The sequence below is a fragment of the Equus quagga genome, chromosome 11, assembly GCF_021613505.1.
Source record: "Equus quagga isolate Etosha38 chromosome 11, UCLA_HA_Equagga_1.0, whole genome shotgun sequence".
NCBI lineage: Eukaryota > Metazoa > Chordata > Mammalia > Perissodactyla > Equidae > Equus > Equus quagga.
Window position 1 is genome coordinate 74,658,358 of NC_060277.1, and position 16,527 is coordinate 74,674,884.

Sequence of the window (16,527 nt, forward strand, 5' to 3'; positions counted from 1 at the left end):
CGTTGCAGAATAGTCATAATACTCAGAACTACATAGCTATATTATACATATTGGATTGGGGACCAAATTAATCTTTTAAAGTTAAAAAAAAAATTTAAGTGGCTACATTCTAAATCTGTTTGTGTGTGGGTGTGTATGTGTCCTCCAATCTCAGCTCTAAATGGCTATAACATGAATGGAGATACTGGCAAGGAGCTCCTAACAGTTCTAGGTACTTTTGCCATAAGCATCTTTGCCACAAACATTTCTACCACATAACTAATTGGCCGTAAGGCAATTTTGCCATAAAAGATAAAACAATGAAAAATAAGATAAAAGAAAGACATTAAGGACATAATGAAATATGTAGCACATATCTGGACTACATTTAAATGTTCCATCACATGCCCAGTCCTCATATTTCACCAAATCATCCAAGCCAGATTCTATGCCAAATACCAAAATTCTGGCCACCTCATGTTCTCCACTATCAAACAGTAAAAAATTCTCACAAAACTTATACTCATCAGGAATCACATAGCCATTTCTTTTTCTTTGGTCGGAGGACAGGAGGAAGCTCTTGATTATTCTTTGCCTCCAACTTCTAATATTGCATGATAAATTTGGTAAAGACAGCATTAGAGAACAAGCTGTTATATCTAAATTAGTTAATGATAATTAATACTCTTGAAGACTGCTGTGAATGACTTGCCATAGATTGGTAAACTTTTGGTTTTGATGGGTGGGAGGGATGACTGTGCTCATGAAGGATTTGCAAACTGGTATGTTATCATTTTCCAGTATAGAATGCAATCTGGCTTTACACTCTCTTATTTCACACTTAAGTTTTATCACCGTTTTTCTAGTTGAAACCAAATTGTCAACCAGTTATTTTAACTTTTATGGCAAAATTGCCATATAGCCAATTAGTTATGTGGTGAAAATGCTTGAGGCAAAAATGCTTGTGGCAAAGATGTCTATGGCAAAAATGCTTATTGCAAAAAATACCAGACACGGCTACAGTTCTGGCAAACATAGTGGACACGGTTGCCAACAGGCTAACAAGAGGCATATAAGACATGCATCATGGACTAAGGGAAGAAGTAGTGAGCGGGAAGGGAAAATGTAGACCCTGACTGATGGCTTAAGGAAAGAGCTTCAAGGGTCTGTGAACTTGACAGCAGTGGTGGTATAATGATTAACTAGCAAATGTAGATAAAAAACTGAATTTCCATACTGGGGGAAAAATGGAACCAAGTAATATGCTAGGTTCATTTACATTTAATTATATATAGTAGGTTTAACTTATTCTATACAAATCAATCTGGCTTAGTGTTCAAAGACCATGAACACCTGCCTAAGGAGACCATTTCCAGCACTGGTTAAAAGCTGTCTAAAGACGAGACTTTAAAGTCCCTGCAAAGCATTTCTAGCCTTTGAGCAGAAATGGTCTCCTAGTTAGTTTTACCCCATCGGTCTTCTGTTCAAAATCAAAATATTCCAACGCCAAGACTAGCCAGAGCTACCCCTAATCGTGGTGCTCTCTTAAGGCCATCACTAAACACAGTGAGAAGCAAAATGTTAAACTCTAAGAGGCATTACTTTTAAGAGGCCAATTCATGTAAAAATGTACCAGAAAGGATTATGCTAAACATCTTAACCTATTTAACTAGTTAAATAAATATGGAACTTTAAATTTTCCTTTCTTTCCTCCTTTGTTCTAGACAATAATATATTTACTATTTTTTACTTAATTGAAAGTTCTAGTTATCAGATTTTCAAAATTTCTGGTAGAAAAAGGACTCACTTGCCAGGAGTACTCAAAGGAGCACACACTGACTTTTGGTGCAGTAAGTTATATTTTCAGGCTGTTCTGGACAGCAGGCAGGAAACCCCTTAGGAAGTCTTGCTCTCTTGAGTGTGTTTAGCGATTCTTTGACATGAGAGTTAGCTGGCAACCAGTCGCAATAATAGTTAAAATTCCTCTAGAAGTGGGAGGGTGGCACCAGGGTGTCTGATCTTCAACACTTTTCATCATTGGCTACCTTTAGCCAGGCAAGATTTACTGACCTAAAGAGGTCAGTAAAAGAGGAAAACTATTTTGCTACTTCGAAGGACATATTTACCATGAGGTGTTGATAAATTAGGTTAATATTCCCAAGACTGGCCAATAAACAGATCATAATCTTTTTAGTTCCTTCTACAATAGAGAACCTCTTTCTAGGTTAAGACTTACTGTGCTCTTCTAAGGGTGTTAGCGCCTCATATTATTTTATTTTAGTTCTAAACTCAATGCAAGAGCAGGATGTAACCAGCAGGCGGCTATGTAAAATACTAGCACCTACATCTCTATTTACTAGTTTGGGCTGGTGCTAGAAGAAAACATGCTTTACCCACTGCCCTTCATGCCTGTGAAAAGGGAAGCTCTGGAGTCACACTAGAATGACAGAAAGGGGATGGCAAGGCCTTGACCAAATGTTTGGCTGGTAGTTTGAGAGGAGTGTCCAACTTGGTCTGTCATTTGGTCAATCAATCATATCAATCAGATCTTGTAATGATCAATCAGATCATCTAAATGCCCAATTTAAAAGAAAACAAGGCAAAGCCCAGGAAAACTAGTTGCTGAGTCTTCTTGTTAAAGCCTTCTCTGTTTCCGTTTGTTGTTCCTAGGAAAAGTATTCTCCTTACTCACTCTTCACATCATTAAGCTGTTTTGTCCAAAGGAGATTAGGAAAGTGCTTCTAAAAAATGCTGCTAAATGAACAGGGTGGAGATAAAAACCATCTTGTCTTTCTCAGCAGTGACTTGGCTGGTTGCAAGTAATATTGATCAGTGCAAATCTGGCAATCTCTCTTCATACTTCTAACACCATTCACATCTGATTCTGTGTTAGTGGCAAGAGTGCAATAGAAACAGCTTCACATTCCTGGCTGGAATAAGAGATAGCAGGTATTTTGGCTCAGTATTTGGAAAGGACATCTTGATAGACGTGTACTAGGTTATGGCACTAAGGTTGAAGCTTCACCCCCAGTAACTCCTCTTAGACAAAAAAACAAAGAGACAAAAAGCCAGGGGTCATTTATTATCAAAGGTGCTAAAATAAAATTTCTTCTCAGATAGCACTGGGAATTACCATATTTTATTTGGTTTTACAAATATATGGCAATTTCCTAATTACGGCCATGACATAAAAATATAAATAAAATCTACAAGTAATGTTTTCGTTTAACAATTCTCAATTCATTATTCCATTGGAAGGGAAATCCTGCCAAACAGATGGTTACCAAATGCAGATTCCGCCCCCTTTACCTGTTTATGAGGACCCCTGAGTATGTGTGCCTTAGCGCCTTCACAAGCCGTCCTCATTGCTTCCAGTGATGGTGTGCCCAAGAGATCCGTGATCAAATCCAACTTCAAGGAAACATGAAATACAGGTGGATGGTAAGCTCATGGAAACAATTTTTCATTACTCTTAAAATCATAGCATTAGAGATGAGGACCAAATGGGGGGGTGGGGCGGAACACTTTAAGGCAAGCTCCAGATTAACTGATAGGAGTCTCTACTTTCACTTTCTGGACTATTAAAAAAACAGAAAAATGTTTATTAGGAATCCACACGATAGAAATACAGAAAGTATGTTTTGGCAAGCATGGCCTTCTAAGGCTATAGTAGTTTAGGAGTCTGTACCTACCTGCCCTGAGGTCTTGATACCATAGCTATCTATGATTCTTGCAGAGGTGAACTGCTCTTTTGCTTATGGCTAATGACTGTCCTTTTCAAACAGTTAATGAATGGATTCTGATGCTTCAAACAGATTCAGGATCATCAAGAAGCTAATCCACAAATCAGCCACCTGTGATTTAGTACATACTCAGAACACTCACACCTGAAATGAAAGCTCAGCTATCAATGTTTGGGCCAGTACACACTCTTTACATTTTAGTTATGCTAGAAATCTCCTACATTGGCAGAAAACTGTGGTACTTAGAAATCTATGACACTGCATAAGGCCACATTTAGCTAGCTGGGCACAATAAAAGAGACCTATAAAAATGGTCTTCTCTTCCAGCCACAACTAGAAGGACCCACAATGAAGAATATACAACTATGTACCAGGGGGCTTTGGGGAGAAAAAGGAAAAAACAAAATCTTAAAAAAAAAAAAAAAGGTCTTCTCACAAACAAGTCTTTGTAGGCAGCAAACTACTGTAACAATTTTCTATAGTGCTACAATTGTTCTAACTTCATAACTAATCAGCAATAACATTTCACTCGGATTCCTCCAGGATGGAGAATTCTCACTAGAGAATACTTCTTTTCCTGGTTCTGGGGTTGCCAAATATAAAGTACTATTCTCTGCACTTATCTAAACCATGGGGTAGCCCTCAAAATCACTGCCCTCCAGCCTAATGGAGATACTTGAGAAGCTTGTTTTCTATAGAAGTAAAGATTTCCTTACAAAGCTTTTTGGGAAAAGGGTGTTGGTGATACTTTTGGACCTCTAACAACTACACTAAAGGCAGAAGGAAAGGACTGGCTCATGAAAACAAAGGGAAACATTCAGATAGTTGTCTAAAATAGGTCAGATCCATGGATGAGAAACATTTTTATGAAGTCTGCTGGTACTACAGTACCTAGGGTATTTATTTCTCAAAGACATACAGAAAATGGTACAGAAAATAACTATGTCCATTTAGAAGTTAGACTCTTGTCCCATTTTACATCTTGATTTCTCACCCCAAAATACACTGAAGATAGAGTGAGTTCTCCTTCAATGGCTATGTCAGACTGGCAAACTCAAGACCTACGTACTTCTCTAGAAAATGAGATATCTGAATCCCATTCCAGTTGTTTCACAGGTTCCTTTATATATTCATTTCAGCAGCAACTCAAGATCCTTGTTCAATATATGGAATTTGAACAACCATTTAATTTTTACTTAAGCTTTTCTGCCAGCTTATTATGTCCAGATTTGATAGTTTTACAGGTAAGTCTGTTAAACTCTAATTTCTAAATTGAACAGTAAAGTAGATACTGTCAATAGTACCCAACATTAGATTACATATGATAATTTTTTATCACCAGGATTGATTTTTAAGATGCATATTTTTAAAAAGTAGACTTTGAATGTATAGCAGAGAAATAAATTTAAATGTTGATTATAGCATATATAGTTCCTAATGTATCGGTTAACGATTCTTTGTAGAAAGAGCATAAAAGAAATGATTCCATTTTTGGTCAAGTGCATGAATTATTTACAAAGATACACAGTAGTCAGGGTGATCTTTTAAATGTGATCAATCAAATCTTAACACTCCTTTGCTCCAAATCCTCAAATAGCTTTCCATCACACTTTGGATAGAATAAAATCCAAAATCCTTCTCAGGTCACCATGGTTGGGCTCTTTCTCTCTCTCTGACCTCCTCTCATATGTCCTCTTCCTTGATCATGCCATCCCTCCAACACGCCACACTTGTTCCTGCCTCAGAGGTTTTACTATGCTGGTTGTCTCTTTTCCTGGAACACTCTTTCCTAGTATCTTGCTCCCTCATTTCACTGGGGTCACTCCTCAAATGTTATCCCTTCAGAGAATTCTTTAATATTGCTCTGTTCCATCATCATTCTCTAGCCCTAACCTGGTTTAATTTTTTCTTCATAGAATTTATCATTAGTTGAGATTATATTTATTTGTATACTTATTTTCTCTCTCTTGTGAATGTTTCACAAAGGCAAGAACTAAGTTTGTCTTATTTACTGCTGTATCCCTGGCATCCTGGCACACCACCACCATCATAATTGCTAACATTTGCTGAATGCTCACCATGTTCCAGGTCTTACTTTCAGCTTTACTACTTCATTTAATCTGCACAAAAATCCTCAGAACAATTTAACTTGCTCAAGATTTAAAAGATAGTAAGTGGGAGAGCTAGGATTTGAACCCACCAATTTGATCCTACAGTCTGAGCTCATTTTTACATTATTTTCATGCAAACAGAAAATACGTGTAGTAATGAATTAGCTACAAAGGCAAACAACGCACATGAATGGTTTCTTAAACTACATTTTAATCAGCTTCTGATGTTCTCTGCTATATTTAAATATTTTAGCCAAATAATAAAGGTTGGAAATGTTTCTAAATGTTCAGATTTAAAGAAATCAACGCTCAAAATTTATATTCTAAGCATAAAGTATATTAAGTCACCAAGTACATTTTCAAGTCAGACCCATTCAGGTATAAAGAAGAGAGGCCCTCTAACAACTGAAGATTATACCTGTGCAAATTGTTACAGCAGAGTCCGCTGCTATGCATCAGTGCATGTAATAAAGTCAACACTCCCTCTAATAGGCTCGTAAGTTACAAAATGAATCTCTCTGTAATATTCAACTTCATAACTTTCTGAATTTTAAGTGAACCTGAATTCGCTAAAAGCAATTCAGTAAAATGAATAAGCCCAAGACATGTGTGCAAGATGGTTTTTCCTTTAAATCTGTAATAGAACTGAAAGCTACTAAAGCCTGAAGTGAAATCATACCTGCTGAATGGGACTCTGTGCCTGAAACAGTATTCTTCGTCCTAGTAGTTCTGCAAAGATACATCCGACAGACCAGATGTCAATAGCATTGCTGTAATGACGGCTGCCCATCAGGATTTCCGGAGCCCGATAATACTGAGTAACAACTTCCTGAGTCATATGACGAGATTCATCTAATTCTTCCACTCTGGCCAATCCAAAATCACAAATCTAAACAGAAAAGATTATCAAAATATTGTCAAATAGACAAATATATTTAAAAATGGAAAAGTAAAACAAAAAAAACAAAAAATGAAGATCTTGATAGACTTCTAAACTTTGAAAAGCATTCAATAATACGGGTAGAGTAAATTTGTGTCAATACAGTAGTTGCCTCCCCTTATCCACGGTTTTCGCTTTCTGTGGTTTTAGTTACTCGAGGTCAATCCGAAAATATTAAATGGAAAATTTCAGGAATAAGCAATTCATAAGTTTTAAATTGCATGCCATTCTGAGAAGCATGATGGAAATCTCCTGCCAACCCACTCCATCCCACCCAGGACATGAATCATCCTTTTGTCCAGTATATCCAGGCTGTATATGCTACCCGCCTGGTAGTCACTTAGTAACTGTCTGGGTTATCAGATTGACTGTGTGGTATTGCAGTGCTTGTGTTCAAGTAACCCTTATTTCACTTAATAATGGCCCCAAAGTACGAGAGTAGTGATGCTGGCAATTTGGATATGCCAAAGAGAAGCCATAAAGTGCTTCCTTTAAGTGAAAAAGTGAAAGCTATGGATTTCATAAGAAAAAAACCATATGCTGAGGTTGCTAAGGTTTATTACAGTATAGTTATAATTGTTCTATTTTATTATTATTGTTCTTAATCTCTGACTGTGCCTAATTTATAAGTTAAACTTTATCATAGGTATGTGGGTGTAGGAAAAAACAGTATATATGGGGATCAGTACTATCTGTGGTTTCAGGCATCCACTGCAGGTCTTGGAACAGATCCCCCATGGAGAAGGGGGGACTACTGCATATAATTTGACCTTATTTGTATGAGAGGCAAGAAAAATCTCAAACTTCCATATTTCAAGATAAAATAATGTATCTTAAAAATATGCTTCTCATCTTTAATCTGTTTTCAATTGATAACTAAACCAAAAAAACCAGCTGAATGCATATTTCTAGGTTTAATGTAAAAACAAAGCTATCTATTTTCAAGGCTATCTTATTGAGGGAGATATTATAAGAAAAAAAAGATATATCTTGAAGACTTCCTAAACTATGTTCATTCTCTTTATGGAATACATATAGAAAAATTTCTCTAAAGCTATGGGTTTCAAACTGAGTCCTGGTGAATCCAATTCTGAGGAGGTACTTCAGGAGTTCCATAAACATTTTACTTAAACTCCACATCTATCTATCTATTTAAAATACTAATTCATAGCCAAATGTTTGAATATGTCAAAATACAACACTGTAGAATAACAATGCTACTAGGTTCATTCATTTTTTCATGCCATAAATATTTAATTGAAGGCTTGTTATATTTTAGACAGTATGCTAGAACCTGGAGACATAACAGTAAATGAGAAAGGCTGGTTAATTTATGTGCAGACCTAGGAATAAATCTTTTCTTGCTATTTCTGTTTAACTGAAAAGTATGCTGAGGTTGCAAGGTGAGCTATTAGTAAACAGCAGCAGCACACCACCAGCAAGTTCTGCTTATTTTCAGGAATTAAGGTTTTCTTGATACTGGGCAAACAAAAAACAAAAACTGGGAGCACTCAAGATGAGATAAGAGAGTAATGGCTATCTAAAAGCTCCAGCATTCTCACTGATTAACTTTATGAGTCAATATTCTAAGTGGCGAAATAACACTTTTTGTTTGTTTTCTAAGTTGAGTTCCCAGGATGAGATTTTGTTTGAAAAACGGGTCTGGCAACTTAAAAAAAGTCTGAAAACCACTTCTTTAAAGGAAACAAATTTTATCCCTAATTTTTGGCAATCCTCTCCTTCTGTCTTGAATCTACTACGTCTGGTCACATCAAATGAATCCATGTTTGTATGTGGGGATGAATCAGTACAAAGCAAACATCTTTAAAGCTTAAAACAGAAATAAACATTTCAGACCACACAGAAAAACCATACCAAAAAGGAGAAAAAGCGTAAGCTGTTTATCAAATCCTCTATCAAAGGCTAGTGTTCAAATAACACACAAAATTTAAAAACTCTATTACTTGGCCATGAATTTTTTTTTTGATATCTTTTAAAACAAAACAAAACCAAAGGAAAGAACTTAAATCCTCTTTCCTATATATTTCTTGTATTTATATTATAAAAAAACTAACCACCCACCCGACAACAAACGTTTTCTGTTATAAAGCAAGTCCTTTGTTAAAAACATCAGTCTGATCTGGAGTCATTTTTGGTCATTTATCTGGAAGACAAGCTAAACTCAAAGTAACAAGTTCATATGATCAGATGACCAAAACAATATTGAGATTTCCAGCAAAATTATCCATTTTGTGCTTAATAGGAAACAAAATATATTCACAATATGAAAGCATACTAGTTTAAAAGAAATGTTTTATCCAACACATGGATAAGGAGAACAGATTAGTGGTTACCAGAGCAGAAGGGGGTGGGGAAAGGGTGAAAGGGCTAAGGGGCACATATGTATGGTGACAGATAAAACCTAGACTATCGGTGGTGAGCACAATGTAGTCTATACAGAAACTGACATATAATAATGTACACCTGAAATTACACAATGTTATAAGCCAATATGGCCTCAATAAAACAATCAAATAAAAAAAGTTTTATTATAATTATTTTTGATGAATTTGTACATTTGAAAAGAGAGAGTTAGTGTCCACAGCCTGGCGCTCTACTGTGGCTTTTAAAAATAGGCTGCTAAGACAAGTCAAAGGAACTGAACAAAATTTCAATTTGTCCTGATCTGTGCATTGTTTATTCCATAAATGACATTTTCCTTTAGTTACTCATTTATACAGTCAGAGGTTACAATATCATAACAGATGATTTGAAAAATGGACTTCAAGCAGTTAACGGCAGCAAGCATGAGAGGTTCTATACAAAATACTTCGTGAAGTTCTCCAAGTTTTTATTTATCTTTTTAAAATTAAAATGGATTATGATGATAGGTTGTAGCTCTCTTTAAAATGTACAAAGGTGGCAGGGGAATGAACTCAATGACCTATAGAAAGAATATTTACATTAGTGGATTTGGGGAACAATTAATTTCTCTGTGGGAACAAAAGACTAAACTATAATAGTTGTTTTCAGCGAAAATATGAAAAATAGGGTTTTTTAATATATCTAGAGTTAAAACAGGAACAGAGTTCTTCACGGCTATTATGAAGGGAGAATTTTTATTCAAAAGCAGTATAACACACCAGCTTTTAAAGAAAATTGGCCCACAGTTTAAAGCAAGCATTTAAAATAAAAAATGAAGTTAATATACTTATATACTTAGTTTTAATATTTAGTCTAACTGCCAACAAACTAAGTAATAATGACAATCTTGATTACTTTAAAGTAGGCAACATTTAAAAAAGTTTTTTTCTTTTCAAGTTTGAAATGTTAAGAATATTTACTTAATATAATACTGTAGCCCCTCATAAAATAGAGGAATTTTCATTTGCTTACACAGAGATGACACGGCTCTAGGAAGGACCTTAACTCTAATTTCTATGATGGGGAAAAGATGCTGGGCCTCTCACTAGTTAGGAGTTCTGCTAATACAAATATCTCTCTGAGATGGAGAAATGCACATATGTGGATTTTTCTATTTGTGAGCCACTCGAACAAAAGACAATGGGATCGGGGTGGTACTGGGGTAAAAGCAAAATTGAAACTGACAATTTGAGATTTCGGGGCTGCTAACTATACTTAATCCTGTAATCAATTCGCCTTCAGAGGAATAACTGGGGATTGGCTAGTATATATGTGGAAATACATTTGACCCTTTTCTGGCTTCGTATTTTCACTTTTAAACGTTTCCACTTCCCTACTTTACTACCTCAGTCAAACAGCATATAAAAATGTTAGCTGTGCAAAAACATGAACAGCCTTCTTAAAAGCCATACTTTCATTCTCATATAAATAGAAGCTTACTGGTCTTCCAATATTTCTTCTGATATACACTTCCTTTAATGATGGAATAATATGGGGAAAAAAATCACCTTCTCTATTCTTCTTTGTAGTCACATTATAACTCCAATTTCAGTGTTTCCGAAAAATCATGAAAAAAGCCAAGATTACAAATTAGTTATTGTCATGACTGATGATACTGCTAGAGAAAACTGGGTTCCTTAACTTTTGGTAAAGTCTTCAAAATAAATTTAACTATTTCTTTCACAAAAACATGTTGTTTCTTAAACTTGCCTTGACATTCTGATTTTTTTCTCACATATTTAAGTAGATTGAAAAGCTACCTTTAGAACACAGTTGCTGTTCACAAGGAGATTCCCTGGCTTAATGTCTCGATGTAAAATGCCAGCTGAATGGAGATATTTCAAACCTGAAATAGCAAACAGATTTAATTGCAGATATTTAATTCCTTTTACTCAACCAATAATTTGGGGAAAACCATAGAAACTCAGAGTACAGGATTTAAAACTGTTCCCTAAATAACTGCACAATGAGCATTATTAAAAGCTTGACTTAGTCCTACCTCAAAAAACTATAATTTTGTTACAGTAAAATAAAGTGTCATCAAAGATTTGCACTATCTAGAGATAATGTCTATAATTCAAAAGATTATTTAGGTTTAAGTATAGATAAGGTTTTTAGGCACTGGATTTAAGGTTGACCATACCAATATCCTTGAATTGCTCTTAAGTGTGGCTACTGGAGCTCTGCTATTGATACTTTCAACCTGTGATTCTGAGTTTGCTCCAACAAAATAGTTCCCATTAGCCACCGGTGAGCCTTTCCCCAGACAGATTTTCATTGATGAGACAAATGCAGAAACTTGCCCAGGTTTGTTGGTAGTATTCTCCACCACTGAGAATCAAGAGGGTAATTAATTACTTTAAAAATATTTTTAAATATTAAAAAAAGACTTTTAATATTTTCGCACTGTTGATAAAGGTTACAGCTTCAGGGTTGAATCTTCTGAATAAGATATAGCAAATCAGATTTTTGACAAGTGTAAAAAAAGATCCAATACCTAATATCTTCTCTCCACACCCCCCCACCAGAGAATGTCAACAAATCTATGGAAGGCGAACTTTCTAGTTTTAATATTATTCATGTGTTTTAATCCTTTCGGCAGATACTTTTCAATCTTTATAAAGAATGTCTTAATTCTACAAATCCCGTGGGAGAAAAAAGTATTTTGCTAGGTAAGAACACTGTTTCTTTACACAATTCTACATTTGTAATAACAAAATTCTGAAGGACAAACCCGATGGCCAGAAGCAGCTCTAAAAATGTCGGCTCAAATCACTTCTTTATCAAGTCAGTGGTCTTTAATGAGCCAGTCTGGAGAATTATTTAGCTGGCTATTTCAACCAGTCTCCTCCATGCTTTGGCTTTAAGAGTCATTTTGTTTTTTTACACTTGGACTCAGGTATGCTAGCCAACATTCTGACCAGGTTGGCTTGAAGAATGGATCTCATCCCACAGTTACTTTTCAGTTTAGTCATCTGATGCCAGCCACATACTCCTACTAATGGCTGTTTAGTAAAAACTTTGTGACAAACCATCTTGCTTATTTACCTACCCTAGATTAACCCACTCAACTGCCTAATGTATTAGATAGGGCCTTCTCTTACAGTGCTGAAAATAAGAACCATTTGGCCACCCTTAAAAGCCTCTTATTTAACATCAAGTATAGAGATTATTAAATATACCTTGGTTAAAAGAAAAAAGTCTTTAGGGAAAAGGAAAGCCTTGGAAAGTCAGATTAAAGTTCAGATGAGAAGAAAAATATTTCATTTATACAGTGACACAAGCTTTTTCTACAGAAAGAAAATCTTACCTCGCAAAATCTGATAAAGAAAAACTTTGACATGATCTGAGCTGAGTGGTTGAGGAGAGACGATAATTTTGTGTAGGTCACTCTGCATCAATTCTGTGACAACATATCTTGAGGTCTTAAGTTAAGGAGAGTTCAGAGAATTTAGCCCTCAATCCCCTCAGAGTAGGCACCAGGTCTAAAGAGTAACTTCCATTGTTTTTTTTTTTTTTTTTAAAAGATTGGCACCTGAGCTAACAACTGTTGCCAACCTTCTTTTTTTTCTTTATGCTTTTTCTCCCCAAATCCCCCCAGTACATAGTTGCATATTTCTCATTGTGGGTCCTTCCACTTGTGGCTTGTGGGACGCAGCCTCAGCATGGCCTGGTGAGCGGTGCCATGTCCGCACCCAGGATCCGAACCAGGGAAACCCTGGGCCGCCGAAGCAGAGCACATGAACTTAACCACTCGGCCATGGGGCTGGCCCAAATAACTTCCATTCTTAAGGCTAAAAAATGCTTAGGGAAACAAAGCTTCTAGACAGCATGAGAGAGATGAGAATTCCATTATTCACAAGATGAAACATTGCCAAAATTAAAGAATTTACTGTTTAAAAGTTAGCAAAAGTAAACAACCAAGTGCCTTTCCTGTAATTGGCATAAGAGAGAAAAATTATCGTCAACATTTTAAATGACAGCCAGGCTGAACATAAAGAGTGTGAAGTCTCAGATTCTATTCAGACACGTAACTGGAGCATCCTTTGAATGCAAACAAGAGAGAGTTGGTGGTCTCACTCTGCCACCATGGCACCAATGGAAAAGATGACAACCTACCTATCAACTGTGGCTTAAGCTACTTTATGAAGGACGTACTCCTAAAAATGTGTAAAATAGTTAGTTCAAATCCAAGTCCTCTCTACAATCTTAACAACTTAATTCTTTTATTATTTATTATTTAACTTTTTATACATTTATACCTCCTTTCTAAATTTTAAGCTTTCTATGCTTTGTGATCTGTTATATCCTCAAGGTTTTGCTCAATCAACACGGGGCAGATGATCAAAGGCTGGGGCCTGGGGAGCACTGGAGATGTCTAATTCAGAACTCTCATGAAGGTCTTGTCTCTTGCTATATCTAGAATAGGACAGATTCATGTCCTACCCTACCCACAGTTAAGAACTCATTAAAAGTTTGGGTGAGTTTTATGATTTAAGTATAATCTTCCTTAAGACCAATGGAAAGGGCCCTTGACTTTAGGAGGTTCTTAACAGGTTTCAAATTCTTCTGACACCTTGTAAAAGTTAGTTTCGCATTCTGAGTAAAACACTAAAGCTTCCCTAGCCCTGTGCATATGAAAACAGGGAAAGGCACGACAAAAAAAAAAATGGCATAGTTATTTTGCTTTCTTACATAGTTCCTCAGATCTTAACTGTCTTCTTCCAGGGAGATATTATGGAATCCTTGAAAGGACAACCCATCTGACACCCTGTAAAACACCTCTTGTACTAGTCCTGTTCCACTGCTACTCTTAGAAGAAGATAAGCCATCTCAAGGGGCAGCTATAGTCTTAGAGTGCTTAGCATTAGCTATAAATAAACTAAGAGGGTCCTGGGACTCCTGTTTTAGCATTTACATGCTCGTTGTAAGGGTAAATGCATATAAAAAATAAAGATGAGAAGGAGTCTGCCTTCAAAACTTACAATAATTTTTAAAAGCTGCTGCTTGGTCCTCTTCTCTTTTCACATTCACTCTCTTGGATAATCCAATCCCATGACTTTAAATAACATCCATGCTGATGACATCTAACTTTATATCTCTAGTTAACCTAGTTAATCTTCATTTTATTTTTTATTTTACACTTTGTCTATTTATTTTTTAATTTTCATTTATTTATTTTTTCTGAGGAAGATCAGCCCTGAGCTAACATCTGTGCCCATCTCCCTCTACTTTATATGTGTGACGCCTACCAGAGCATGGCTTGCCTAGTGGGTGCCATGTCTGCACCCGGGATCCGAAGAAGTGAACCCTGGGCTGCTGAAGCAGAATGTGCACATTTAACCTCTGTGCCACCGGGCCAGCCCCAAATCTTCATTTCCTAAGTCCAGTCTTGTACATCAGACTGTCTACTCATCATCTCCACTGGATGTCTAATTGACATCTCAAACTAACATGTCCAAAACTATTCTCTAGCTTTCCCCCAAATACTTTCTAGCTGAAGGCTTTCCCACAGCAAACCTATTTTTCAGGCAAGTTGCTCACACACCACAAGCCTTGGAATCATCCTTGATTCTTCTCTTTCTCTACCTCCAATCCATCAGAAAATTCTATTGGTTCTTTCAAAATTTAGCTACAGAATAGCACCATTTCTTATCATGTCCACTGTTACCACCCTGGCCCAAGGCCCTTAGATTTCTAAAACACAGAGCCAGAATAATTTTTTTACTGTTACTTTTTTGTCTATATGTTGATGCTTTATTACATAGAATATATAATTTTTAACGTTTTTACACTCTTCAGTATGGTTTTTCTCGTAGGTTTTATTAATCAGATTCTTTCCAGAGAAATATATTCTACTTCATAATGAAGGTTGGTGAGGAAATGAGATTTGGCATGTAGAATTTACTTATAGGACAGCTTTTAGTGTCATGTTAGAATCATTCTATAAAAGGATACATATCAGTTAAATTACAATATTATCAGAAATATTTTGTTTTTCTTAATAGTTTAACATTTTTTCTTATAAAAATTTTGAAACACACAGAAAACTTGAAAGAATTAAACACTGATCATCTCTCTATGTCCACCACATTGATTCTACACTTAACATTTTGCCATATTTGCTTTAGTACACATTTATCCATGGTTCTCTCTATTTACCAATTCGTCTTACTTTTTGGATGCATTTCATAGAATGATCTTTTAGGATGAAAGCCAGATTATGTCACTCTGCTGCAAAGGCTTCCCATTTCATTTAGAGTAAAAGTCAAAGACTTTAAAATGTCTTTAAAGGGCTATACATGATCTGGCCATCTTACGTCTCCAAATTCCTCTCTAGTCACTTTCCTCTTTGCTATTCTCTGAACACGCTAGACACACACTGACCTTAAGCCTTTGTTCTAGCTGTTCCCTCTGCCTGAATTGTGCTTCCCCAGACATCTTCTTGGCCAACTGTTTCACCTCCTTTGTGTTTTTCCTTGACTCTTCTGAATGAGGCCTACCTTGACCACTCTAATACTGTGTCCTGCACTCCTTACCCAACCCCCTCAACCAGCTCTACTTTTTCTTTTTTCCTTTAGTACCTATCCTACATAATTTACTTACGTTTGTTTGTCTATTTCCCCAACCCTGCTCCATGAGGGCAAGGGGTTTTGTTTGTTTTGTTTGGTCTATCCCAAACTCTCAGAAACAATGCCTGCACAAAGTAAGTCCCCTATAGCTATCGGTTGAATGAATGAACTAATATATATTGGATACCCACTAGATACCAGCCACTCTAAGTATTTTAAATATATCATCTCATTTAATTTTCATGGCAGTCCTACAAGGTAGCTGGTGGTATCCCCATTACAGATGAGGAAATTGAGGTTAACAGAAGACAAGTAACCTGCCTAAGGTTACACAGTAGCGAAATTTGGATTTAACTACATTTAAAATTCTTTCAATGGTTCTACACAATTTCAGATTTTATCTTATATTCTTTTTTTGTTATATTTTGAAAAACTATAATAAAATATGGTAAATGTTCATTGTGTTTTTATGGAAGAATTTCAGCTAATAAATGCAGAAGCAACGTCAGATTAGGAAAAAAAAATCACCACTGCAACTTCTATGATATTATGGATCTAGGCACTATATCAATGGCTGGTAAAACCACTTGAAAGAGATGAGGCTGACATCACCCCAATCTACCACTCAATCTTAGCAGCACTTAATGTGGGACAAGATATTATGTCCCTGTGATATGCACACCACTGCCTAGAAAGTATTCATGCCTTAAAAACCTTAATATATGAATCCTCTAGCTCTAATTATCAGTTTACAAGAA

General features: G+C 36.0%; 1 protein-coding gene across 1 annotated transcript in view; it reads right to left on the minus strand.

The window, feature by feature from the left end:
* The window catches only part of NLK (nemo like kinase), a 168,269-nt gene that overhangs the window by 18,613 nt on the left and 133,129 nt on the right, over positions 1-16,527 (minus strand). Inside the window, exons 4-7 of the mRNA XM_046676920.1 lie at positions 12,508-12,614; positions 10,958-11,043; positions 6,513-6,722; positions 3,289-3,390 (exon numbers count right to left, since the gene is read on the minus strand). Coding sequence (XP_046532876.1) covers positions 3,289-3,390; positions 6,513-6,722; positions 10,958-11,043; positions 12,508-12,614 — 505 coding nt within the window. The remainder of the gene's footprint in view (positions 1-3,288; positions 3,391-6,512; positions 6,723-10,957; positions 11,044-12,507; positions 12,615-16,527) is intronic.